The sequence below is a fragment of the Chlorocebus sabaeus genome, chromosome 10 (genome assembly GCF_047675955.1).
Source record: "Chlorocebus sabaeus isolate Y175 chromosome 10, mChlSab1.0.hap1, whole genome shotgun sequence".
In the NCBI taxonomy this organism is placed as follows: domain Eukaryota; kingdom Metazoa; phylum Chordata; class Mammalia; order Primates; family Cercopithecidae; genus Chlorocebus; species Chlorocebus sabaeus.
In genome coordinates this window covers 121,533,639-121,561,555 of record NC_132913.1, presented here as the reverse complement: position 1 = coordinate 121,561,555, position 27,917 = coordinate 121,533,639, and the positions used below count along the sequence as shown (strand labels likewise).

The 27,917-nt window shown below is 40.9% G+C and overlaps 1 protein-coding gene across 1 annotated transcript in view; it reads right to left on the bottom strand.

The window, feature by feature from the left end:
• Positions 1–401: 401 nt before the first annotated feature.
• The window catches only part of TRPM8 (transient receptor potential cation channel subfamily M member 8), a 102,085-nt gene continuing 74,569 nt past the window's right edge, over positions 402–27,917 (bottom strand). The window contains exons 22-26 of the mRNA XM_007966721.3: positions 24,534–24,724; positions 14,127–14,226; positions 12,966–12,999; positions 6,679–6,770; positions 402–4,070 (exon numbers count right to left, since the gene is read on the bottom strand). Coding sequence (XP_007964912.2) covers positions 6,720–6,770; positions 12,966–12,999; positions 14,127–14,226; positions 24,534–24,724 — 376 coding nt within the window. The 3' untranslated portion in view covers positions 402–4,070; positions 6,679–6,719. The remainder of the gene's footprint in view (positions 4,071–6,678; positions 6,771–12,965; positions 13,000–14,126; positions 14,227–24,533; positions 24,725–27,917) is intronic.

Genomic DNA, 27,917 nt, shown 5'->3' with positions numbered 1-27,917 from the left:
ACATTCCTCTACCCTGCCCCCTTTTGCTGTTCTTATTCTCCCTGAATTCTCCTCAGTATTTTCCCAGCAACTTCAAATGCCTCCCGCTTGCCTAATGCAGTGCAGTTAGTGACCACGTGCAGCCACCTGTGTCTTGCCCCCTACCTTGAGGAGTTTCTTGGGGCATTTCTGCTCTACAAATACAAGACTGGTCTCCTTGGGAGGAATTCAGGAGAAGCCAATGTTCTCCGTCTTGTTGCACAAGCGAAGATGAGTGCCTCCAGGCCCTTCTCTCATCCTGTACCCCACACAGGAGAATCTCTTCATTCTGCATGTGAATCTGCAGAATAAGGAGATACACACCCACTTGGAATTCTGCCTTGTAAATTTCATTTCTTAAATTAACCTCAACTACTAAAACAGATTGTAAAATGATGGAAGGCATAGGCTACCAATTCCTTTCACTTATTTTGAACCATTCTTATCACCATTTAGTGACAACATGTTACACATATAAAGGAAGACGGGAAATTTCTTCTGGTCAGATAAGACTTTTGTAGGGGAAAAACTGGTTTTAAAAATTTGATGCTATAAATGTGTACGTGCAGTACCCTAAGCCCCAGTTGACTCCCACTAAATTAATTGTGGTTCAGAGATGCCTGTTTGGGTCTGATAAACAAATGAAGTAGGCCAGCTACTGTCACTTTTCCCATAAAGATTTCTATCTTCAGGGGAATAAAGGCTCATCTGCTTGTGTCTGGGTTTGAGTTGGGAAGGTCAGTGGGATATGTGCTGCCGGTATCCAGCACAAGCTCAACCCTGACTTCCAAGCCTTTTATTTGAGACCGAGGCTGCAACCAGCAACTGTATCCATGACAACAACACACTTCAGTCCGCAGGTGGACCAAGAAGCAGCAGTGTGGGAAAAGAGACATTTCCCAGATTCTTCCTGGAACAAATGTGTGTTTGGAGCAGCAGGACCCAGGAACACTCTGGGAACGATGTCTACAACAAGGAAATCATGTCCTTTGCTGGGCCCAAAGCTCCATTGTCACGTGGTTTGTGGACAATTGACATTCATGTTATCCCCAATACAGAGCAGGAGCACCTGTGTGTGAGCCCGCAAGAGGCCTCATAAAAGACCCATTACACATTGGGGTGTCTCTGAGTCAATCGGGAACCCCCGGGGCTACAGATGGGTGCCTGACTTGGGGGAGACAAAAAAGTGGGCCACAGAATTCAAATCTAGATATGCTGACAAGAACTAGAACCAGAGCGGGGAATGCATCTGCTTGCATTTAATCAGAATGCTCTAGTCATCTGCTTAGAGAAGGCAGCTCATGCAACTCTTGGAACCAAATCCCTATAGAAGTGAATCTCACCAAATTAGGGAATTTTATTTTTTCACTCTCGATAGAATGACAAAAGCAACCCATGACAATTCCTCCATTATTTATTTCATGAACACACTCATTAAACCAAGCTGCAGGATTCTTAATTGTGCAAAAGTACACAGGACACATTTAGTACCATACACAAGAACATAGCACCTTTGATTAGAGGTATGTTCAATACGTTATTGTGAACTACACTAAAAATAATGATTTTTCATAAGCAAAATTCTCAGAGTAACCTGCAAAAACATCCAGCAGATGAACTGGGTTGAAAACACTTAACGGTTCCCTCTCTAATGCAAGCTGCTTCTCAGTATTGGGCAAGTTTTCTGTCTTTAGTGTCAATGGGAGGATTTCTTTTGCAGCTGATACTGATGTAATCACAGGCCTATTTCTGAAGCTAACAGAAACAGTCAGTGGAAATATGAATATAAGGACAAATTCATTCAAAGGGGATCATCAAATAGGTTCTGCCAAATATGACTTCTGGGAAGTTTAAATTTAATTTACTGGTCTTATTCAAATTTCCTGCTTGAATTGAGGGTAAGAGGTTGAGGCTGTTGTCTCTGCACAATCTTACGTACGGCCATAGACTTTATTTTTCCAGTCAGCATGGAGATGACATTACCCTCTTCTGGTTTCAGAAAAGGCAGACATTTTAGTTGCCATGGTGAAGTGAAAGTGACATTCTTTCACTAATAGAGAAATTTTGAATATTTCATTCATTGACGATTTTTGTCATGTAAATTTTGCCCATCTACTGTCAGCATCTGAAACCAGGAATTGATTGGCCCTATGAACAAGATTCCCTTTCAGGTCATTATTGGTGTTTAAGTAAAAAGGCATCTTTTATTTGTGTTAATTCCTTGCAAACATAGTGAATGTTGTGAGTAGTCATTTTCACTGCTGCCCAGACAAAAGAAAAATAAACTTTTTAAATTAATGCTTTTGTAGTTTTTCTAATAGATCTTTTAGTAGCTTCTTTCTAAAATTTCCTCCTTCAGTCACTGAGTTTATAGTGTATTCATAGCTGAAAAACTAATTATGGGCATTTCAATTGCTTTGTGCACATCCTGCTCAAATACCACCACTTCCAGAGAAAGCTGGGACTACAAGTGTTCAGTAAGATAATCTCTCCAATTCTGTACTATTCCCTTCATCATCCATAATGTTTATTTATTTTGAGTCGGAGTCTCACTCTGTCACCCAGGCTGGACTGCAGTGGTGCAATCTCGGTTCACTGCAACCTCCGCCTCCTGGGTTCAAGCAATTCTAGTACCTCAGCCTTCTGAGTAGCTGGGATTACAGGAGTGTACCACCACATCCAGCTAATTTTTGTATTTTTAGTAGAGACGCGGTTTCGCCATGTTGGCCAGGCTGGTCTCAAACCCCTGACCTCAAGTGATCTGCCTACCATCCATAATATTTAAATAAGCATATTGACTTCTTCTTAAACTAAGGGTTAAATATGATATTTTATTTTAATAGTTTAGGTTCATGTATCTCATATCTTATGCTCAAGTTAATAATTCCTATTTGCTATACATTTACGAAAAAGCCTTATAAATGGTTTAATAATAAATATTTCTTGGAATCTAACCTTGGAAAATTTTCCCAAATACAGCAAAAAGATTCATGCGCAAAGATGCTCATCCAATTATCAATTGGAAACAGTCTTCAATGAACAAAATTATGGAAATCACTAGAGGTTGCCTATTATGCAATTATTGATATAATGTTTAAGAAGGCTATGAATATAATAAAAACATCTTTGATAAAATATTAAGTGAAAAAGCTTACATAAAAGTATATATGTAGTATGATAATATTCTGTAAAATTTTATAAGATAATTGAGACATAGATAGAAAAAAAAATAGACTGGAAAAACCATCCAGAAATTGTTAGCAGTGATTACCTTAAGGTAATGGGGGACAATGTATGTTCTTTCCACATCTCTACATGGTCTAAATTTTCTATAATAGCCAGCTATTATTTTTAATGAAAAAAATAATAAATAAAAGGAGTATCCAATAAGAACAAAGTCAGTAGTGCCTTTCAAGGTTGATTTTGGGTGACTTTTCACATATTTAGGAATGGGGATGGTTCCTTCAATAGGAGCCTGGTGAGTCCAAGAGAGCAAGAGACTGCCTTGTCACTCCTCTGACAGGTAAGAAGCATCCTGAGAAATGAAAACACTTTTCCTGAAGATAGCAGGGTCCTCTTGCTGCAGCATGTTTCAGAATCTGGCCTAATTTGGGAGACTTTTAACAATATGCCAACTAATCAGTCACATAATACAAAAAAGGGAAAAGTAGACAATCAATTGGAAATAAACAAAGACACAGTACAGGAGTAGAGCATGACCAGGTTCTTATTCATAGGAGAGATGTTCTCCTATATATGTGTTCATCAAAAATAAGATTGAAGGAAAAAGGAGGTGGTAAGAACACACTCAAACTATCAACCTCCAGTCCCAGGCACTGAGACACAGAGAGAAACAGGCACCATTCTGGGGAAACACGTAAAGGAAGCGTTCTTCCTTTATATCCATCTTCACGTGTGAAACCAGTCACACACTTTCTCAAGGTTTCAGCACACTAGGGTAATTAAAAATCATCCATCCTGTACCCAGGGCCCTGAAAATCTCTCATTTAGTGTCGATAGCAAAATTGTTCATCAGCATTCCTTAATATGATCTGTACAAACAAAGAAAGAACACTGTGTTAAGAATAGATTTCCCACTTCCATTCTTAGGCAGGATATGGTTTGCTTCAAAATATACTGGGAATATACTGGGAATAGATCCAAATATACCACCAAAGTTGAGAGAGTTTTTTTAATGGAAGCAGCTCTGAGAACTTTTTTTTTTTTTAAAGATGTGTATTCTGACCAGTTTGTCGGTGTGAGCTGCGTGACTCAGGTTGAATGATCAAGGCTCAACTCATTCAATCTAGGTTAAAATCCAGAACATTTCTGAGCATTTTATTTGTTCAGTGGTTTCTGCATAAATTTAAAAAAATGAATTAAAACTGAAATAACTTACAAAAATGTGAGTTTATGATGAGCCCCCCAAAAAACAACCTAGATTCTTTTAATGAACTAGAACGTAAGTGCAGCAAATGCAAGAATCAATGGATTATGATGCAGGAAATGAACAATTTCCAGGGGCCTTCCTTAAGGTAAGGTCTATTCCCATAGTCTTCGGGGAGGGTGCCCACTCCTTAAGTATGAAGATAGGCGAAAACAAATGGCTTGCTCTCACCCTGGATTCTTACTTCCTTTCAACTTTGGTGTAAGAGAAGGAAAAAAGTAGACAATTATCTGTTTATTTCATCCCTACTTCCTGGATCAAAGGCTGATTCAGGGATGAAGACTGAGGAATTGGTAAAAGCTTGTCCCCAGGGTCAGCTCCTCGCCCACATCAAATGGTTGCCAGTTCACTCCCACAAGAGGCTGACACTGTCTTCCCTGACCACTACCCCAGGGAAAGATTACCCTCATCTCTCTAGAGAAAGCAGCCTTGGGAGGCACTGGCAGAGTATACCTAGCTGGTTGCCTATAAAGTTATATTTTCAGCGATGTTAAGGATATGACAAACATATCATTCAAAAAAATGATCTTATATCTAGAATTAAAAAGCATACGAAAAATTGGACATGCCAAATTTGTTGTCTCTAAGGCCACCAGTGGTTCTGAATTTTGGGGGCACCTGTTTTCTCACGGACTCTTTTGCTCCTCTTTTTTTCTGTGTAGACGCAGATATCTACACCTGCACACACACAAAAAGTAAGTGATGTCCTTCTCTTAGTTCCTTTTCATTCACCAATTACTTAATTCTCAATATGTTAATAAAAGTTTAAAGTTAAACAAAGGGCAAGTTGATAGGAAATCAGTCTGTCTGCCCATTTTGCTCACAGCACATTTGAGAAAGAATGAGAGATGAGAAGATTGGAGATTTAAGAGGGGGATGTGCGTGTCTGAATCTGACTCTTTTCTGATGTATACAACTCTTTATCACCTTTAGATTTGTATCATTTTAGTTGTTTTACGTTCCTGATTGGTTTTTTCCTACATTTCAGCTGACAAACAAAATGGCATGTGTTTCAAAATACAAATTGTAATTTATTACAAGGTTTAATAGTGTTTTCATTAAACACAATTATGAAAGAGCTGAAATAAGTTCTCCCTTAATATGCAAGGCTTATTTCCTTGAGCACATCAGGAGGTTGTACCTCCCTTTCAGATTACATCAAATATGCATCAATCTTGCTCTAACAAAGCCCTCCATAATACAGTGCTTTTTGATATGAGCTATAACTGTCAGAACCCAAGGAAAAGAACTCTGAGACCAGAAAGACTGAAAGGAACCTGATGCAACAAGATTTCCCCTATAGCACAATCATCCCATGAATAGAAATTTCTGCAGCTTAAGTACTTAATGCATAGACAGTGGTCAGTGTATGAGGTCAGTGCCAGGGTCAGCACAGTTCTGAGCACTGAGCAGGTACTCAATAAATACTCATGGAAGGAAGGGAAGAGAGGAAGGAGAAAGAAGAGAATTCTTAATTATGTTTCCATTCCTTACAATTTGCTTTCTCAAAAAAAAATTCTAATCCAGTGGAATGCCCATTGCTGTTTTTTTCCTAACTCGACATGTCCCTAAAAACATTCTTAACATTTGGTTTTAAGATTTGGACAGGTAATGAGAAAACATAATAAAAGCAAATGGTAAGACCATGGACCAAAGCCTTGGGTTAAATTTTGCCAGTAAATTGAATTGCATTTTAATTGTGCAAAAGAACTATTGTTAAAAACCTTGAATGCCTCACCAAAACAATTTTTGTTAGCAAAAAGATGATTAACATATTTGTATATTCATAGTAATAAATATAATATGAGAATAAGACATTTTTGGGTGCTAATCTGTAAATACATTCATGATACAGAATTAAGGAAGATTAAAAAATAGCAGATCTTGGAACAGTGTGGCCTTGTTTCAATTCATGCCAAAATAACTGTATAGGTTACAAGTGTTTTAAAAGGTCCTACAGGACAAGATACTTAAACCCTGTCCCTAACAATGCTAACCCCTGGTGTGGGGACCAAAATTGGTAGGGAAGGTAATGTGAGAAGGAACTTCAACTTGTTTCCTTCTGTATCTCTGTAATTTTTTTTTTTTTTCACAATGCGTTATTTTCAAATTTGGTAATTTATGGAAATAACTGAGAAAAAATCATGATTTTAAATTAGTCTTAAAAGATGCAAATTTTCAGAGCAAAGTAAAAAGCCATTAGAATGACTCACCTTGCTATAATTAGATTTTCTCCATTAGAGTTCATACAGTTTTATTTGATTTTATTAGCAATTTCTTTCAGAAGACCCTTGAGATCATTAAGCTTGGAAAGAGAAAAAAATAGAACCAGTCTTAAGATAAATTTTCCAACTTTCATTTTTAAATTACTGCTCTCTGCCTTTGCTAAGAAACAGACACGTCTACTAAATAGCAAGTACAGCATATCTAAACTAAGGCAGAATGAGAGTGGCATGTGATATTTCAGATCCCGATCATTGCTTACTTTCTAAAATCATATCACTAGCAATTAGTAACCAGTTATAAACCAATTAATATTAACTTTATTCAGAGGCAAATCATTAGTGGCTCCCAAATGAGATAACAGATTTCAATAATACGAACAAGTAATATGTAAAAAAAATATGTTCTATGTAACTAACATTAATAAAATTATAATATACTAATTAAGTTTTGCTTTAGTAAAAGTATAATACTAACAAAAATAATGTGATACTAATAAAATTTTTGCAAATAAAAGATCTCCCCCCACATACAAAAACAGCACACAATTTAAGTAAAAGGCATAATGAAATTAATCTTGATCCATGCATGTTTCACAAATTTATTACAAAAGATACATGAAGTCATTTTAAATTACACATCATATTAGTACACTTGATAAAAGCAATTTCTGTACAGTTTGGTTTCTAATTTGCTATATCACTCACTCAAGAAACAAAAAATCTGTATTTAAGTTGGGCTTAATTTCAGTAGTAACCTTTTTCTTTAACTGTTTAAAAATAAAAGAACAAAATGAAACTATAAGTGCTAATGGCTTCCTAAAATAAATAAGGCAGAGTAAGATCCATACCTTACAGACGTAAGATGAATTGTATTGTTTTCTGGTATAATGAGATGGGGAAATTTTGTATTCCCTATAGGAGCTTTTGAGAGAGCCTTGTATTTGTTAATAGTAAAATGACTTTAGTAAGCTGTTTAAAGTAGAGCAAAAACTCCAAGAGCAAAATACATTTTAAAAAAGAGAGAGTCGAAAAACAATGGGAAAAAAAATCATTGAAAGTAAGAGTTGGTTTTTTGAAAAGATAAACAAAATCAACAAACCTTTTAAAAAAAGGAAGAAGACACAAATAAATACAATCAGAAATGAGAAAGACAACCTTACAGAGAGGGCATAGAAACAAAAGGAATCCGAAGGGGCTAATATAAACAATTATATGCAAAAAAGTAGATAAACCTAGAAGAAATGGAAATATCCCAGAAATGTACAACTTACAAAGACCTGAATCAAGAAGAAATACAAAGCCTGAACAGACAAACAACAAATGAAGAAAAAAAAATCAGCAATCAAAAAGCTTTCAACAAAGAAAAGCCCAAGATGGCTTACTGGGAAATCAGATGGCTTACTGGTAAATTCTGGCAGACAGTCAAAGAAGAACAAATACCAAACCTCAGACTCTTCCAAAAAATAGAAAAGGGAACCAGTACAAATTCATTGTGTGAGGCCAGCATTATTCTTTTACCAAAGCCAGAAAAAGAAAACACAAGAAAAGAAAACTATAGGCCAATGTTCCTGAGGAACATAGATACAGAAATCTCAATAAATTACTAGCAAACTGAATTTCAGAGCACACTAACAGGCTCCGTGGAGACACCACCACCCAGTGGTATTTATCACTGGTATGCAAGGGTGGTTCAACATATGAAGATTCATCAGTGTGATACACCACATTAACAGAATGAAAGATAAAAACCACACGATCATCTCAATAGATGCAGAAAAAGCAGTTGACAAAATTCAAGGTCTTTTCATGATTTTTAAAAAAAAAAAAACAAAGACTCTTAACAAAATAGGTATAGAAGGAACTTACCACAACACAATAAAGGCCATATATGAAAAACCCACAACTAACATCATACTTCATGGGGTAAAACTGAAAGCTTTTTCTCTAAGATCTAGAATAAGGCAAGGATGCCCATTCTCACCACTGCTATTTAACAGCATGAGAAGTTCTAGCCAGAGAAATCAGACAAGAAAAAAAGAAAAGAAAAGGCATCTAAATAAAAAAGAAAAAAAGTAAAATTATCTGTTTGCAGATAACATAATCTTATGTGAAGAAAACCCTAAAGACTACACACACACACACACACACACGCAAAAACTGTTAGAACTGCTTGGCGCGGTGGCTCACGCCTGTAATCCCAGCACGTTGGGAGGCCAAGGTGGGCAGATCACGAGGTCAGGAGATGGAGACTATCCTGCCCAACATGTGAAACCCCATCTCAACTAAAAATACAAAAATTAGCCGGGCATGGTGGTGCACACCTGTAATCCCAGCTACTCAGGAGAATCGCTTGAACCCAGGAGGTGGAGCTTGCAGTGAGCTGAGATTGCACCACTGCACTGCAGCCTGGGTGACAGAGTGAGACTCCATCTCAAAAACAAAACAAAACAAAACAACAACAACAACAAAAAAAAAAAACTGTTAGAACTAATAAATAAATTCAGTATATTTGCAGGATACAAAGTCAACCTACAAAAATTAATGGCATTTCTATAGCTCAACAAAGAGCTATCTAGAAGGGAAATTATGAAAAAAATCCATTAATATAAGTAACAAAAAGAATAAAATTCTTAGAAATTTAACAGAGAAGTAAAAGACTGGTACACTGAAAATTATAAAACATTGATAAAGGAAAGTTTAAAAGACACAAATAAATGGAAAAACATCCCATGTTCATGGATTGAAAAAATGAATATAGTTAAAATATCCATTCTACTCAAAGAAGTCTACAGATTCAATGCAATCCCTGTCAAAATACCATGGGCTTTTTTTTTTTTTTTTTTTTTTTACAGAAATAGAAAAAACAATCCTAAAATGTATATAATATCACAGAAGATTCTGAATAGCCAAAGCAATCTTGAGCAAAAAGAACTAAGCTGGAAGCATCACACATCCTGACTTCAAATTATATTATAAAGCTAAAGTAATTAAAACAGTATGGTACTGGCATAAAAAAGACATACAGACCAACGGAATAGAATAAAGAGCCTAGAAATAAATCCACATATTTATAGCCAACTGATTTATCTAAAGGCGTCAGTGGGGAAAGGAAAGTCTCTTCAATAAATGGTTTTGAAAAAACTGAATATCCACATGTAAAAGAATAACATTGGACCCCTATCTCACACTATACACAAAAAATCAACTCAAAATGGATCAAAGTCTTAAACATAAGACTCGAAACTGCAAAACTCCTAGAAGAAAGCCTAGGGGAAAATTTTCTTGACTTTGGTCTTGGCAATGAATTTTTGTATATGACTCCAAAAGCAAGGACAACAAAAGCAAAAATAATCAAGTGGGATTATATAAAACAAAATCTTCTTTGCAACAAAGGAAGCAATAAATAAACTAAAAGGGTAACCTATGAAGTGGGAAAAAGAGATTTACAAACCATTTATCAGTAAGCACCTAATATCCACAATACATAAGGAACTCATACAACTCAATACCAAAAATACAAATAAACTGACTAAAAAGTGGGCAAAAACTTAAATAGACACTTCTCAGAAGAAGAAATTCAGATGTCAAACAGGTATATAAAAAGGTTCTCAGCACTTAATCATAGCACTCAATCAAAACCACAATGAGACCATACCTCACATCTGTTATGATGGTTATTATCAAAAAGGCAGATGATAAGTGTTGGCAAGGAGGTGGGAAAGGGGGAACTCTTGTACACTATTGGTGGGAAGGTAAGTTGATATAGCTATTATGGAAAACAGTATAGAAGTTTCTCACAAAAAATAAAAATATAGTTATCACATGATCCAGCAATCCCACCTCTGGGTTTAGATCCAAAAGAATTGAAATCAGGATCACAAAGAGATATCTGCCTTCTCAAATTCACTGCTACATGATTCACAATAGCCAAAATATGGAAACTACCTAATGTCCATCAAGAGATCAATGGATAAAGAAAATGTGGTACATACCTATAATGGAATATTTTTCAGCCGTAAAATAAGGAAAGAAATCCTGCCATTTTCCACAGCATAAGTGGAGCTGAAGGACATTATGCTAAACAAAATAAGCCAGACACAGAAAGAGAAATACCGTGCTATCTCACTTATATGTGAAATCTAAAAGAGTCAAACTCATCGAGTCAGAGAGTAGCATGGTGGTTGCCGGGGGCTAAGAAGAAGGGGCAAATAAGGTGATATTGGTCAAAGTGCAGAAAATTTCTGTTATGCAAGATAAATAAATTCTAGAGCTCGACTGTACAGCATGGTGACAACAGTTAATAATATTGTACCCACGAAATTTGCCAGGAGGAGAGATTTTAAATTAATCTCATTCCCTCACACATACATACAACACTCACAGATGGTAAATATATAGAAGAAATACAATGTTAATTAGCTGGGCTGGGTTGTGGTGATCATTTTGCAATGTATACATGCACTAAAACATCAAATTGTACATTTTAAATATATGTAATTTTACACGTCAGTGATATCTCAATAAAGCTGTTTTAAAATAAATTTAAAAGATTCCAAAAGCTTTCTTGAGAAACAAAAGATTATCCCTAAAATTCTGTGTGAGTAAAAAGAAGGAGGGTTTTTTGGTTGTTCAGAAGGGGAGGTAAGAGGACAGAGGGGAAAATTTAAAAGAGACAGAGAACAAGGGGAAAGGGAGGAGAGGAGGGAGACGGCGGGACCACCTGAGTGATGGCCGAGGCTCTGCGCTGTGCAGTGGGGGTCCAGGCTGACGAACATCGAACATCCTGGACCCTGGGAGTCAGGTCAGCTGGTCCTGTATCCACAATTCTACTGCTTCTCCTCTGACCCAGGGCCCAGGCTGGGGCCAAGTCTCCCACCCTGTCCCTCTCTTCCTGCATCCACTGTTGCTGCCCTCCTCTGTCCACTCTCTGTATGTCCCACAGCAGAGTCAGAACCAAGGTGTGGCTTGGGGAAGCTTTTGCCCAAACCCTAAGACGGCTTTCCATTTAGCTTCCTCCAAAGTCACCCCAAATAAACTCTCAAATAAAAAACAAAACAACAAAACAAACTAAAATACTGTTTTCTCTACAAACACGCCACGTAGAAGAGTTCCTACCGCGTCCAACTCCCCAACCAGATTGCTGGAGCCTCTCCTCCAGGATCATTCTGATCACTCAGAGAGCACTTTGAAAGGAGGATTCCAGATAGGTCCCTCTTGGGTTTTAAAACTCCCTGAGCCTTCCCTTGCGTGGGAATAAAATCCAACTCTATAGAGGCAAGCAAGTTCCCAGGCAGAATAATCCAGACTCCTCTACTTCTTCCCACTGGGCTCTCTTCTGGTTCATGCTGCCCCTCATTGCAGCTGCTTAGAACAACCCACGGTTCTCTAGACTTAGGACCTTCACAGCTGACAACTACTACCTAGATTTTTTAAATGTTGGTGGTAAATAACACAAATAAATAAACAAGAAACTGTAAACAGATACATTCTTAAATGAGAGCTCTGCGAAGGACCCCTTTTGTTCATTTATTCATTCAATAAACATTTATTAAGGCTCTATACTATGGACAAGGTACTGGTGGTGTAGATTTTGCCAAACCAGATGGGTCTTGTCTACCCACCGAACAGCCACAATACTGGAAGGTCTATGAATGTCATCATCCAGGATGCCATTCTCAAAATGACGTGATAGAATACCGGATATCATCTCCTCTTCAGAGCCTGGCAGGAATCTAGCGTATAGGAATCACTGTGATTTCTGACTGTGATTTGAACCTGATTATAATTTCAGCTACCCAGCTCAGAGTGAGGGCAGACACACCCTGTCTATGCCTGGTGTTCATATGCGTACTCACGCATTTCCAATGCCCTCCAAATAAAACAGGCAACAAATCAGAGTGGCAGCAAAGATGAGCATCGAGGCACACAGGCCCCCAGAAAGCTCTTTTGAGCCTTCCTTATGTTCCCTATAATTGTAAGCATCTTCACCTGCCTCCACAGCTGAAAGAAAGAGAAGAGGGGGCCCTGAGTCAGATAAGACAGAAAAGATTTTAGACATCATGGAATTGGGACTTCAAGACGCTTACCTGGGCGATGCTTAGAGCATAAGAAGCAATTCCATTCCAGCACCCAGCTCTTAGACAGTGAATTAAGAAAGCTGAATATAACTTCTTTTATTTTCTGACCATAACTACTGGCCTCTAGTTGAAAGCTCAAAGATATTAGTGACCAAAAAAAAACAAAAAAAAAAATCCAAACTATTAACAGATCCATACCTTTGTATCCAGTTGTCTAAATCGATGCCTCATTCTGCAAAGAAATTAATGAAAAACAAAGTGAACAAGAGAAAAAGAGATTGAGAGAGGGCTATTAGGCTCCATTTTGCAGTCTTTTAAATTAAAGTACAGAATACAAGTCATTTTCACTCTCAGCTAGATCAAGAATCAGCTGCATTTACCTTTCTTTCTGATTGTCCTCCTAGTACCCAAACAAAGCAGAATTTTGTCTCATCACAATTAGAAGCACAGCACATAAATACTATCTCCGTTGATAGGGTGTTGAAAAATGACTTGTAAGTCTGTCTGTGCCTTGCAAAACCTAGATGTTAGAGTCTAGGGACAGAGGAGAGCTTATGGCACCGTCTCTGCTGTTAAAAGAGAATGAGCATCCCATGCTTCTTTCAATAGCTGTATTGAACCCAGCAAAGGTATTCGTTGTGCTTATGTATACTCATATTTTGTTAGAGTGAAACTTGAGGTGTTCTGAGCTCTCAGGAAGAGTGACAGCTGTCAGTGAAGAACGTTAACCTTTACAACAAGAGCACGCTCTATACACTTCACAGCATATTACTTGGGGGCCACCTACAGACTTAGCTATGACTTATCTATTTCTATAAGATGTTTTATCAATGTATTTCTTAATCACATGGATTTTATAACAGCTTCAGGTGATTCATAAATGAATTCAGGATTTTTCAGGGGCAGCCTGTAACAGATCAAGAAAATGTTTTGTCTATCTTCTCATCTCTGTACTTCTTCACCACAAAGATAAATAGGTGTGTGGCACTTGCAAGATAATGCCAATGGCCCATGACCTGTGAGTCTTGCCAGAACCCACCTCTGCAGCTGCAGCAGGGGACCCACCCTCTTCTCATTACCCAGTTTCATGGCCCCGCACTGCAGGCTCCAAATACCTCTTTCTCTCCCAGGGCCCTGAAGGGCAATTGGGATAGTAGATGGGTGTTCTTCCCCCTTCTCCAAAGGCTGGCACACACTTATGTGTTTGTCATCTTCAATTGCCCGGGTAATATCTTTGTGGTGGTATTGCTCTCTGTTGAAAATGCTCTTTACTGAGTTTGCTCAGATAAGCTGCCTACATTCTGTGGGCTTATGTCTACAGAGGGAGCCTTGCAAAGTAGAAAGGGATGTCTGACATACTCCTCTGAGGTGTCGTTGGCTTTCGTGTTGATCTTGACAAGGTAATTTTCCTTCATGACACCCTCCCATGCCAAAGTCTCGTTGTCCTCATTTTTGAAACCTTGAATAATGAGAAAAAGAAAACATTAAAATTGCTTCATTTGCCCCTTGCTTCCTAAATTAAGATCTTCTAGGCATTTTGTGAGACTCTGGAACTAAGAATGAGATTCATCCTGCACAGGCTGGTCTGACTAATGTGACCTCCTAGTGACAGCATCGGAGTGATGGCATAGTAATGGCTTTCTCCGTAACAATGAGGAATTGAAGCTGCCTATGTGAAATAAGAATGCAATCTTTATTCTAAATAGACGTCGATCCAAATCCTATCTGTGTGTTTTGTGACTTAGCAAAATCATTCCACTAATGAATTTAGTCCTCCCATTTGATATGTGCTCTTCTTCCATTTTGATGACATAAACATGCTAAACCATTCAGCTAGATAATTGCTGATGAATTGTGTACCTACTCTCAACCTAAAACTGGGGTAGGAGATCTGGAGGAGAGGAAAATAAGCCCACGGCATTGTTCCTGTCCTTCTGAAACATGAGACGTGGACCTCAAAGAAAATTCACCTAAGATAGAGCATGCCCTAAGATTGTTCTGGGACATATTCAAGTAAGATTCTTAGTTCAATTTATTATGGTGCCTGAGCCTTTCAGATGACAGGACAACAAAAGAACAGATCCACATGTCACCTATATTTCAAGTACAAATGCAATGGATGTCAAACCTCCACACGAATTCACGGGGACAGGAGAGCACATATGCTCACACACGTGTCCACTTGGAATAAATTTATGTCGTTTTTAACTTTTGAGTTACCATTTAAATGTATTCATCAACATGTTAGAGTTTAGGAATAATTATAAGATTTCTCTGGATTTAAAAAGAATTAATTGGGGGTCAAAGACAGAACCAATATGCATGTGGCTGGATTTAAGCAAATTCTTTGTGTGTATGCATGTGTGTGTGTGTGTGTGTGTGTGTGTAGATGAAATTTCACTCTTGTCGCCCAGGCTGGAGTGCAGTGGTGCAATCTCGGCTCACTGCAACCTCCGCCTCCTGGGTTCAAGCGAATCTCCTGCCTCAGCCTCCCAAGTAGCTGGGACTACAGGCGCATACCACCAAACCCAGCTAATTTTTATATTTTTAGTAGAGACGGGGTTTCATCATGTTGGCCCAGGCTGGTCTCAAACTCCTGACCTCAAGTGGTCTACCCGGCTCGGCCTCCCAAAGTTCTAGGTTTATAGGCTTCAGCCACTGTGTGCAGCCTCGATTTAAGCAAATTCTACATAGCAAATATGGATTTAATTTTAAGTGTGGTTACTCATTTTACAAAATAATTCTTAACTAATTTTTTGAATTGTATTTTTCCCAACAAAGAAGTTTCAATGTCTTTTCTTCAAACAAAATCAATGAGGAAGTCCAACAGGAGTGCTTAAAAATCAGCACGGAAAGGGTAGACACTCCTGGACACAGACAGCCAGAGAGCAAGGATGACAAATTACCAAAAAATAAAAATAAAAAATGACCAACCTCTGTAACAGTCAAAGAAATGCTGATTGAAATGATGACATAGCATTTTCACTAACCATACTGGAAAATTAGCAGTAAAATAATGACTATATCCCGTATTGGCAAGAACGTGGATAAATAGTCCTTCCATATGAGGGGAAAATCTGTCAATTGTTACTGCCTTAAGGTAATGGAGGACCAGAAGGTGGAGGAGGGGGGACAGGCAATATACAAAGACTTAAAAGGTGCATACCCTTTATTTAGAAATTTCTCTTTAGAAATAACTCAAAGGAAAAAAGTATTCATGTGCTCAGAAACGAATGCATAGAACTCTTTAACATAGCATTTTATGCTAGCAAAAGCATTGAAACAATCTACATGGTTAACAAGGAACTGATTAATTATGGTGCATCCACAGGCTGGAATACTACTCCACGGTTGAAGATTGTCATATAGATTAGATTGTTATTTGTGGATATGGAAAAAGTTGGCAATGTATTATTAGTTAAATGAGCAAGTTAGATTATGGAGTGTGTACACAGAGCAATCCAATTACTATACACCCACACAAGAATAATAGAATAAACACCAGTGTGTTGACAGTATTTACCTCTGGATGGTGGGTTACATGTGCTCTTCATCTTTATTTGTGCTTTCCTATATTTTTCAAATGTCCTATAATGAATATGGATTGCTTTCTGAATCATGAAAAATAATATATTTTATCAAAAAGCAATTACTGGGTAGCATACTTTTTTATTACTTGAAAATGTCACCAAAAAAAGTACCAAAAGTCAAACTTTGGATTCTACTTATCTGAAAGTCATTTGAAAAATCCAAAGAAGAACAATTTCAAAATTAAACCCATGACGTCGCTGTCATTTGGAGGCAAAGCAAAGTACGTGTAGGAAATGAATCGCCAACTAGAGGTCCTGGCAACCGCCAAGTGCTGTGGTTTCAGGCATTAATCATCGCCAAGGAGACGAAGCAAATGAGCAGGCAGTGACCAGGCACCCTGGGGGGTCGGCAGTTAGTAAGTGGGGCTTCTGGCTCTCTGTCTCCCATTACCACCACACCACCCGAGGGTGGAGAAAGATCCTGTCCTTCTGCCATCTCCTATTCTCACTGTTTCTTTGTTTCTTCCTGAGAATATAAACTGTCTGAAGAGGGATAACATCAACAGTTACATCATTTCTCGGATTATTATGAGATCGCCACTCTCCCAGGGGCCCACTTGGGAGACAGGTCCAAATTCACTCATTCATGTCTGACTTATCTGGTGGCTTCCTTGAGCTGAAGTCCCTTGTCATTTGCTGGCCAAATTGGGGGATTTGTTTCTATTTTATAGTCATATTGTGCTTAATCATTAAATACGTTTTAGGGGAATGTAATGAATTTTGTCCTGCCTTTTCAACCTCATCCCTAATCTGGAGTACTGCTGAGTACAATGTATCTTTGGAGAATGGACCTTTATCCCATGCAGTCCCTTCCTCCCACACATCCTCAACCTGAATCCCACTAGTGATGGGCAGTTCACTACCTCCACAGAACAACTAATCTCATTTCCAGACAGCCCACACTGTTAGACATTGTTCTTTGTACTGAATCAAAATCTTCCTCACTGCAACTTTTATCCATTGTTTGTTTTTTCCCCTGAATCATTCAGAAAAAAGTATGACGCTTGTAGGGCTTCCGTTACATGAAGGCACAGAATGGCCCCCTAAGTCTTCTCCCAGGTCCTATAGACACCAGCCATGACATGGCTTCAAGACAGAACCAACAAGAGTCCCGAGGCGTGTCATTAAGTGTTTCTAGTATCTGGGTGCCATTTTTGAGTATAGTCAAATTCCAGATCTGAACTTTCAAATCCTCTCCCTGATATAAAGACTTTTTGTGCTTTTAGTTAGAATTGAATCACTTTGTCTTTCAAGGCAAAACGACGGAAAGAAAGACAGCAACTTATCCCAATTGTCAAAACACTTTCTTCATTAAGAACGGCAGTTACATATGTGTGATTGTTAATGACATCCCCAAAGTGACATTTAACATCTTAAAATAATGCTGCTAAAAGAGTTGACTACGATGATTCTTTAAGGTGTGACAGGAGTTCGGGGTCGTGAATACATTTGCATTCTGAAAGCCAGACTTTAGGGCTCACAGCTATAGGGAGAACACAGAAATATGTTATGATCAATATTTAAAGTAATATTTATGAGTACTTTGTCTCCATTTCTAAGTAGTTCAAGAACCCCACAAAAAACGATGCTTCCTGGCAAGTTAAATGTTTCTTAATTGCCACCAATTACCATGTCTAGGTTAGCAAAATTTATATTTTTACTTTCTGAATCTTCAAAATATTTGAGATTACACTAAAGGCACAGACAGAATCAGCCCTCTATGGAACATGAATCCAGTGGTGGCAATCAGTGACCATTTTATCAAATACCCTTAGGAAAAAAACAGAAGGCAACACCTGTCCAGCAGCCACTGAAAGACACAACACCTGTGAACAGTAGAATGAGCATTTTTTAAAAAGCAGAGAGAAGGACCACCTAACCCTATTCCTTTAGTCACGTGTACTGGATTCTCCCCTAGATTTTCCACTTCCGTAGTGTTCCAGGTGGAAGCGGGGGAGCATCTCATGACCCTCCCCTCCGCCAACATCTTCTCCAAGTCACAGGAGTGAGCATCAGGACCTGAGAAGCCTAATTTCACGTGGTGATCTGCGGGTCTCCCCAAACCGGCCCTGGGAGTTTCTTTGCTCACTTCTGCCTTGAGGGAAACAAGTCCAATCATCAATGAGGTGTCATGATGTATGTTTCATGGTTCTTGTCACCATTTCTTGCACTGTCGTGTCTCCTGTCTACAATTTTCCCTTCCTCTGGGATTCAGGATGGCACACTGTGACTTGGTGGGCTGAGGGCAGGGAGAGGGGGACTGTGTGGAGCTAAAACGTGGCTGTAGGATACAGCCCAAGCCTTACACTCATCTCCTACAACCCTCAGTCCCGAGGTCTTCTCTCCCCTGTCCTCCTACCTCTCTTAACTCCCTCATCCCTCTGCCCACTCCTTGCTCTGTGGTGCCATCTCAGCCTCTGCCCCTTTGCCTGGCTAATTCCAATTCATCTTCTGGGTCTTAGCTTGAATATTCCCTTCCTCCATAAATATTCCCTGAGGCACTCTAGTCAAGGGTTTAAATGTCCTCTCTGTGGCCATCATAACCCCCTGCACAATCCCTAAAATTAGTGTTTCCCACACTTTTAAATTAAGGCCTTTCCATTTTCATTCTCTGCTCCCCACTCCCCCAGATGATGAACCCTGCTCAAGGGCACAGATAGCTTCTACCTTATTTAGCACCATATCCACAGGGCCCACCATCATGTGGTAGGCTCTTGGCATGCATTTGTTGAATCGGCTCTCCCAGGCCGAGAGATCTGAATCTCTCACTCCCTGCATCGCAGGCTCTCCATGAAATTAGCTACCTCACCTCTGGTCTAGCTCCCACCAAATGATGGCCTCCAGGCCCAGCCCATGTGCCGTTGTTCATGGCTGCATCCCCAGAACTGAGACTTCATGTTTGTGCAGGACTGACCCCCTCCTGCAAGAGGACTGCTTTTACACTATTTATTTTTATAGGTGCTAAGCGGGGGGTGCTCCTTTTCATGCTGTGCTTGCCTGTGCACAATTTCCACACATCCTTGTGCTCACTCAGTTTTCCAATTTAGATCTGTGGGTAGTGTGGGGTGCGTTTTACAGAACTCTGCCAAAGTGGACTGTGACAGGAAATGAGGTTGGTAGACTCTTGCTTCTGAAATTTATTAGAACGCAATGATGTTCCTTTCTAACTTTTATCCGCCTACTTACACATTTTATGAGCACTTTTTTTTTATTGGTTTCTGGGGGCCATCCAGAATGTAAGTGATGATAGGGTTTAGGACCCACTACCTCAAAATATGGCACCATAGCATATTGGATATTTTAAGCTGAAAGAACTGGAGAAAAACCACACAATCAGGAAGGTCTCTCTGATCTGACTTTTCCCGCCCCTCTCCCCTGAAGCAGGTCATATCACCTAGGCAGGATTTTCTGACCTTCCCCTACAGCAGGTCATAGGACCCTCATGTGAGAGGCACCCTCCTTATACCTAGAGGAAAAGAGTGTCCTCATCTCCAAAGACACAGGGATGCAGAGAGAAATGTGAATGCATAGGTCTTGCTAGGTCTCCCAGTTTATTACCATGGGATCATACTCTGTTTGCCCTATCCTATTTCTCCACAACCCTCCACTCTTCATTAAATCTACTATTAAAAATGTTCAAGTTTGGCTGAGAACAGTAGCTAATGCCTGTAATCCCAGAATTTTAGGAGGCTGAGGCGGGCGGATCACTTGAGGTCAGGAGTTCAAGACCAGCCTGGTCAACATGGCGAAACCTGTCCCTACTAAAAATACAAAAATCAGCCTGGCATGGTGGTGCACCCCTGTAATCCCAGCTACTCGAGATTCTGAGGCAGGGGCATTGCTTGAACTCCAGAGGTGGAGGCTTCAGAGAGCCAAGATTGCGCCACTGCACTCCAGCCCGGGGGACAGAGCGAGACACCATTTCCAAAAAAAATTAAAAAAAGTTGTTTCTTTGGATCTTCCTTTCCTTATGAAGGCTCCGATGCCACATAAAACTTATGTTAAATTTCTATGCTTTCCTCTTGTTACTCTGTCTTTTGCTATAGGGATCTCAGCCATGAGCCTAAGATAGGTAGAAGAAAAGATATTTTTCCTTCCTGACCGTAATAAGATAACCGAATAATTTATAAATATCAAGGAAGCCATTAGCCATTTCAATCCCAAATTGCCAAAGGTCATTTTCTGGAACCAAGTTTATGCATTTTAAAAACATCGACATAGGACCGGGTGGCAGTGGCTCACACCTGTAATCCCAGCACTTTGGGAGGTCGAGGCGGGCAGATCACAAAGTCAGGAGTTCAAGACCAGCCTGACCAAAATAGTGAAACCCTTTCTCTACTAAAAATACAAAAATTAGCCAGGCTTGGTGGCAGGCACCTCTAGTCCCAGCTACTTGGGAGGCTGAGGCAGGAGAATTGCTTGAACCCAGGAGGTGGAGGTTGCAGTGAGCCAAGATCATGCCACTGCACTCCAGCCTGGACAACACAGTGAGACTCTGTCTCAAAAATAAATAAATAAATAAATAAATAAATAAATAAATAAATAAATCATCCACATTGACCACAGATGCTGCTCAGAAAGAATGTGCTCAGGAAAGGCTTTTTTTAAAGAATGGAAAACATACTCGATCTTCAAATTACTTGTGAAAAGATATCAATTTTGGAACAGTAGTAACAGAAAATCAGCTAAGTGCAGAGTATGCTGAAGAAGCTCTTTCTTAAAGACCTGCTGGAACTGCCTGGGCATGGTGAGGAACAGGAAAGGCACCCTGGGGTCAGCCCATGTAACCAGCATTTTCCAGGTGTGAATGCAGCTGCAGATGTCAGGGCACAGAAAATTTGGTTTTAAATTGTTCAAGGCATCAAAGGCAACGCTGGACTGCTCAAACTACCCAAGTCTAGTATGGTAGGTGAGTTAATGAGAGGTAAGCCCCCATGCACCTTGCTCCAAGGGAGCCACGCATTTCTGCTGTGATTTGGGAGTAGGACAGGCAGTGAGAAGCTCCCCTCCTTTTGATAGACCAGCGTTGGGTGGGGGAGGCACTCTCAGAGGACCAGCGCATTCAGCTCAGTGATGCCTAGAGTGATAGGTGGCCAAACAGGGCCACGATGGCCAAACAGGGCCGTGGAGTCTTCGACCCACCGGGCAGGCTGTCCTTGCCACCCAGAAGCAGAGTCACATTCTCTACCAGCTCCGTCTGGGTGGGCCTGTGACTTGCTTGGACCAATAGAATACAGCAGAAGTGACATCATCTGACTTTCTGAGCCACAGCCTCAGGGGCCTTGCAGTACCTGCTCTTTGCAGGAACCCAGCTGCTATGTGTGGTGATACTGAGACTCCCTGTGCTGCCTGGCCAGCCCTGCACGTGAGAATGCGTGTGGACGTCTGCACCAGCCAGCCTGGGGCCCGGCTTCCAATCACTGGATGCTTCAAGGAGCAGAGGCAGCCAGCCCAGCCCAGCCCAGCCCTGCCCTGCCTTGCCCCAGGAGGGACCCAAAGAATCAAGGGCAAATAAATGCTTTCAGGAAACCAAGTTTCGGGGTGACTTGTTACACAATTATATAAAACTGATTCACTTAGAGACCTAATATGGCCCTCCTTTATTTTTTTCACAAGAAGGTAACTGAAAATGAAAATCCTGAAGGTACCAAAGCATAGTCCAACCCGAGTCATTAACTCTACATCCCTTGTCAGCACACGGGGCCATGTGAAGACCAGAAGGGTGACCAGCAGTCCCTGAAACCAAGGAGGTTCCCAGAAGACAGAAATTTCCATGTTACAATTGGGATAGTCCCGGGCAGATGGGTACAAGCTGCTCACCCTAACTGAATGGGTACACTCTGCTAACCTTAACAGGATGGAGTCAAGCTGCTCACCCTAATCAGATGGGCGCAGGCTGCTCACCCTAACTTGGTGGGCACAAACTGGCACCCTAACTGGATGGGCACAAGTGGCTCACCCTAACTAGCTGGGTACAATCTGCTCAACCTAACTGGATGGGCACAGGTGGCTCACCCTAACCGGATGGGCACAGGCGGCTCACCCTGACTGGATGGGCACAGGCGGCTCACCCTAACTGGATGGGTACAGGCTGCTCACCCTAACTGGATGGGTACACTCTGCTCACCCTAACTGGATGGGCACTAGCTGGCACCCCAAGTGGTTGGACGCAGCCTGCTCATCCTAACTGGTTTCCCAGGATGCAGGACTCTCAGTACTAAGATGGGGAAGTCCTGGGCAAACCACGACGAGATGGTCACCCTAGGCCCTCGGCACATTTGCCATCCTGAGTCCCTTCCTTCAGAAAAAAAAATATTAAAAACATTTTATGACTTAGTTGGTATAAAACAAATACATTAATATATGTGAGAACACTTTCTTTAATCTAAAGGCTCATTTTTTTCTTCTGGTTTTTAAAGAAAACGTAAAAATGTTCAGGAGCCCCGAGGTCCTGTGGGCCCTGGCACTGTACCTGATGGAGGAGTTGGCCCCACAGCTACACCCCCACCCCAGAGATGGATCCTTGGCTTAGGTCTGAGGTTAGGGGGTGAGGAAAAAGGCCAGGGGTGCCCTTTCTACCTTTTCTTTTGTGTCCAAACATCCAAACGAATAAAAACAGGTCCCTTCCTCCCTGCATGCTTAATCTGGTTGAGGTGTAACTGCGGGCTAGGAAGATTGTCTGGCTTAGTGATTCTGGGAGAAACCCAAGCCTGGTGTGGGCTCCTACAGGGCCAGGAAGAGAGCTGGGTGCCAGCTGCCTGCATTCAAAGGACATGTGGCTGACAGCTGCTCCCACCTCAGGGGTAGGGAGAGGTGGCTGGGTGGGGAGCTGCCTGCACCCCAGTTTGTGAGGGCTAAGAAGGTCGGTGGCCACATAAAAGTCAGAATGCTCCACCGTCCAATGTGTGGATGGGTTGATGGCTGCCTTCCTGAAGAGATTAGTGTGTGGAGTCTGTGGGGTGGACCCCTGGAAACCAGAGGCTGGGGTGGGGGCAGCCACCAGAGAAAACATGGCCAAGTCCTAGGAGTTGGGGTCAGAGGGGACAGCCAGGGGACTCTCTGAAGGACCCCTGAGTGCCCACACAATCAAGGACCAGCTTCAAGCATGCGTCAGGCTAGAGGGCATGGAGCAGCCCAGAACAGCATCACTAAGAAAAGGCTTTCAGCTGGCCTTCCCATCCTGTCCCTCTGTGCTCCCGCTGCGGAGGGTCAGTCCCCACAGCTGGTGAATGGGAAAGAAGGGAGGAAACAGCCCACTGCCCACCCTCCCTGACAGCCCCATCAGCTGGGAGGGGTGAGGGGGAGGGGGAGTCTCACCGCTGAATAGCAATTAATAGGCTGGTTAATACATGGAACTGCACGTTCCTCTCTTTCTTTCTCCCTTCCTTCCTTCCTTCCTTCCTTCCTTCCTTCCTTCCTTCCTTCCTTCCAGATGGAGTCTCGCTCTGTTGCCCAGGTTGGAGGGCAGTGGTGCAATCTCGGCTCACTGCAACCTCCACCTCCCAGGTTCAAGCAATTCTCCTGCCTCAGCCTCCTCAGTAGCTGGGACTACAGGCACACACCGCCACACCGGGCTAATTTTTTTGTATTTTAGTAGAGATGGAGTTTCACCTTGCTGCCCAGGCTGGTCACGAACTCATGAGCTCAGGCAATCCGCCCACCTCGACCTCCCAAAGTACTGAGATTATAGGCATGAGCCACCGCGCCCGGCCCCATGTTCCTATTTCTAAACTGAGATGATGTTTTCTCAAGTAAAACAATTGTAAGATTTTCCATTTTCCTAAGAAGAGTCACAAACCCTGCTGGAGTCAGGTTTAAAGGTTCCTAGAGAATAAATTTCATGGGAACAATGAAAAGCAAAAACAAAGTCATGATTGGACACTATCCCATGAATTCTGCCCGTTCAACATACTATTTACATTATTACATGATCTGTCCCAAAGTCATTCATTCCCCGCAAAAGTAGGCTATCCCGGCAGTTCCACAGTGCTTTCTTCATCTACGCTTCCTCTAGGGCAATTCATTGGTTGGCCTGATGCCTGATCTTTACAGATGTACAGATGTGAACGTGAAAGAACTTGTGAATAACTCCTTTCTGTTGAGATACACACCAGGCATCCTTCCCTGAAATTAATCGCTGCCTCTGATCCCAAGCCCACATGGATAGACCACTCACAGCAGACAGAAGACTCCATGTTTTTCTCCTTACAGCAACAGTTGAAGCACTTCTTCACCACCATGTAGAAGTAAGCGAAGACGACGAAGGGGAAGGGGATATTGAGGCGGCTGCAGTACTCCTGCACCAGGAAGTACCTCTGGAACTTCCAGACCTGGTCATTGTTCTCCTGGACGGTGCCCACCGTGTAGCTGGCGAGGGAAGAGAGAAGGCCAAGACTTAGCATCGCGCATGCCTCATCGCTAAACTGCCAAGTATGGCAATAGTGGTATTAAGCTATTACTGCAATAGCTTAAGTCCAGACAGGAGAGAAGAACCCAGATTGATACAAGAGCCAAAATACCTCAGCAGGAAGTGAAAGTGGTCTTCAATTCATGCTGGGTCAAAAGTGTGTCTGGCTTTTGGTGTTTTGTTTTTTTTAATCACAAAAAAATGCTCAACAAACTTTAAAATTATTTTATTTCAAAATATTTCAATGATTCTCTTTTTGTGTTCATTTTCTGATGATGTTAGATACAAAGGGGTCCAAGATGTCAACACCCTTGGAACTAGCATGGTGGCCCTCATCCATGTCTAAGTGTAAACAGCCTGGGAAGAAAACAGCTTGTTAGTGTTTATCAAGAGCCTTAAGAATGTTCATCCCTTTGACCCAATGACTTTACTTCTGGGAACTTAACCTAAGAATAAGGAAATACTAAGAAAAAACATATACGTAAATGAATATATATGCATGACTATTGGCCACCAGCACCATAGGTAACAGCTGCCCCCACCCCCTACTCAAAGAGAAAGAAAGAAACTTAATGTTCATCACTAAGAAAATGTGTCACACATTACGGTTAATCAATAGGATTACATTATGCAGCCATTAAAGTTATGAATAATTGTTTTACTACAGGGAGATGCTTATCATATATGTTAAGTGAAAATAATTAGGCTCAAACTTGTGCTTACAATATGGTTTCGTTATGCAAATCTCAGTTCACAAAGAGAAACAGATCAACCCCAGATGGCGGTCACGTCTTGGGTGCTCTTTATTCTTTTTTCCATTTGCTTTCCAGCATAGCGCAATGAGTATGAATTACTTCCATAATGACTTAAATGTTTATTTTGTGTCTTACTCCAAAATAGATAATGCCAAGGATTTCTCTGTTACAAACTAAACCAAAACTATAAAATAACTAACACTTAGTATAAACCAGATACTGTTCTAAGCGGTCTGCTTAAATTAATTGTCTTTATCTACAAACAACTCTCTGATGTATGTCTATTATCTATGATGTCTATTATCATCTACAATGAACAGATCAGGAAATGGAGGCACAACAAAGGTAAGTGAATTGTCTGAGTCCCCCAGTTAGGAAGTGTTGAATCCGGGATTTGGACCCCACAATCCAGCCCCACGTCTATTTGCTTCACTGCTACATGATACTACCTCACAGAGGGGAGCGTGAAATGTTTTAAGCAATGCTCTATTTCAAAAAAGGGGTTTGAGATTGCTTCATTTCAAAAGGATTTCACTGGGCTACTTGCTAGCTTAGCATTTTAGATAACTACAAAGTATATGACAATGTGCAAAGTTCAACCATCCAAGACATTTTTATTGCTAATATCAAATCATCCTTTCAAGAGCCAAAGAAGCTGCAACGAACTGTTTGAAGGCAAATCCTGATGGGGGAAGCATTAAATTATCTAAATTCTGGGGAACATCCTCAATGAGGTCAGGCAGAAAAATCGATTACATATGTTATGAGACTTCATTCTTGCACCTTAGTACATTACATTACATTAGACTTAAATATCCTAAGCAAAAATAATATCAGATATCTATGCAAAACATTAACCTACACAGACAATGGTTATGGCTTTGCTTAAAGTTTAGCTTCGTTTATCTTGGTGTTTAATAATGAATGGAACACCTCTGCAATCTACACTAGGGTCTGGATCCTGTGTAAGGCAGACTTGTAGCAAGTGCCTCTTGAGCAGGGTGAGATCCTTAAAGGGAAAGGATTTATGTTTATTAAACATCTCTTCCATGTAAGCTCCTATACCAGGCATGTAAATTGGTTGCTTGACTGATCCTCACATCATCCCTGAGGGGTAGATTGCTTAGGTGAAAAACAGCCAGGACTGGGATGTATTACAGTGCAGCCAATCCAATCTAGCAGCCAGCCTGGCATTTCTTCTAAATGTAGGTCAGGTTGCTTTGAGGCTAATACCAAAGCATCATTATCCCCCCTCTCTAGCCCGCAGCTGGTTCTGTTGCCTACAAAATGTACTGCAATGCTTCTGCTGCTGCAACGAGACAGGTGTGCATGCAGCAGCCCCAGATTAGGGAAGGCCAGGCTAAGAACTTGCCAGAAATCAGAGTTTACTACTTGGACCAGAACAACTATTACCATTCAAATTATCATCCCTGGAAGTAGCTTGAAATATTCGAATTTGGGGAATTTAACCTAAAAATAAGACGAGATGAACGTGAAGATATTTTAAGCAATGTTGTATTTCAAAAAAAGAAATAGATGCTCTATTTCAAAAAAGGAAATGGAATATTTGACTATATATCTAGTCAAAAAAAAAAATGGATTTATACTGACTTCCCAGAACTCTAACACTAAAGAAAAAATTAAAACAACTGCATCCATTTTCATGCATCGAGGTTGTTTTCTGAGGTATTATTCCAAAGGAAGCAATAAGTCCTATTGAAAGGAGAAACTTCCAGGATGCTCAGAGCAGGGGAAAGCATTCTCTCTGGCAAGTGGGCCCCCGTCTTCCTCAGAGAGCTCAGAATGGAAATGCAGCCCAGCAGAGTCCACGTAGGAAGAGATTTATTGCACCATGGCTTAAGTGGCCACTTGGAGTCAGGGAAAAACATATCTTCTAGATCATCTAAAATAGGGATTGGAAAACTGCAACTTGGGACCAAGCCAAGCTCCGCACCTGTTTTTGTACAGTCCATGGGCTAAGAATGGCTTTTACAAAGCAGGGAAGTGCGGGTGGGTACAGCATCACTGAATACTGCTTCTTTTGACACATCTGACCCTAGCTGGCCCTTACAGAGAAAGTCTGCGATCCCTGAGCTATAGTGCACATAGGCCAGTGCCCATGAATAAGGCTTTGTGTTTATATCATTCCCTACTTTAAAGAGCTCTGCCTCATATGTCACCAATCATTTGTTCCTCAGGACAACCAGGTTGACTGCACGGCCCCTCCTGCTGGAAGGGTACCTTCCTCTGTACCTCAAGGGCAAAGGTGGATCCAGTGAGCAGCAATGCTTTCCCAGACAAATAGCACACATCCCAGGGGGTGTGAGTGAACCAGCTGATAACTGGACATTAATATCCAAAAGCCATTTTGCATAAATAATGCATATTTAGGATTGGC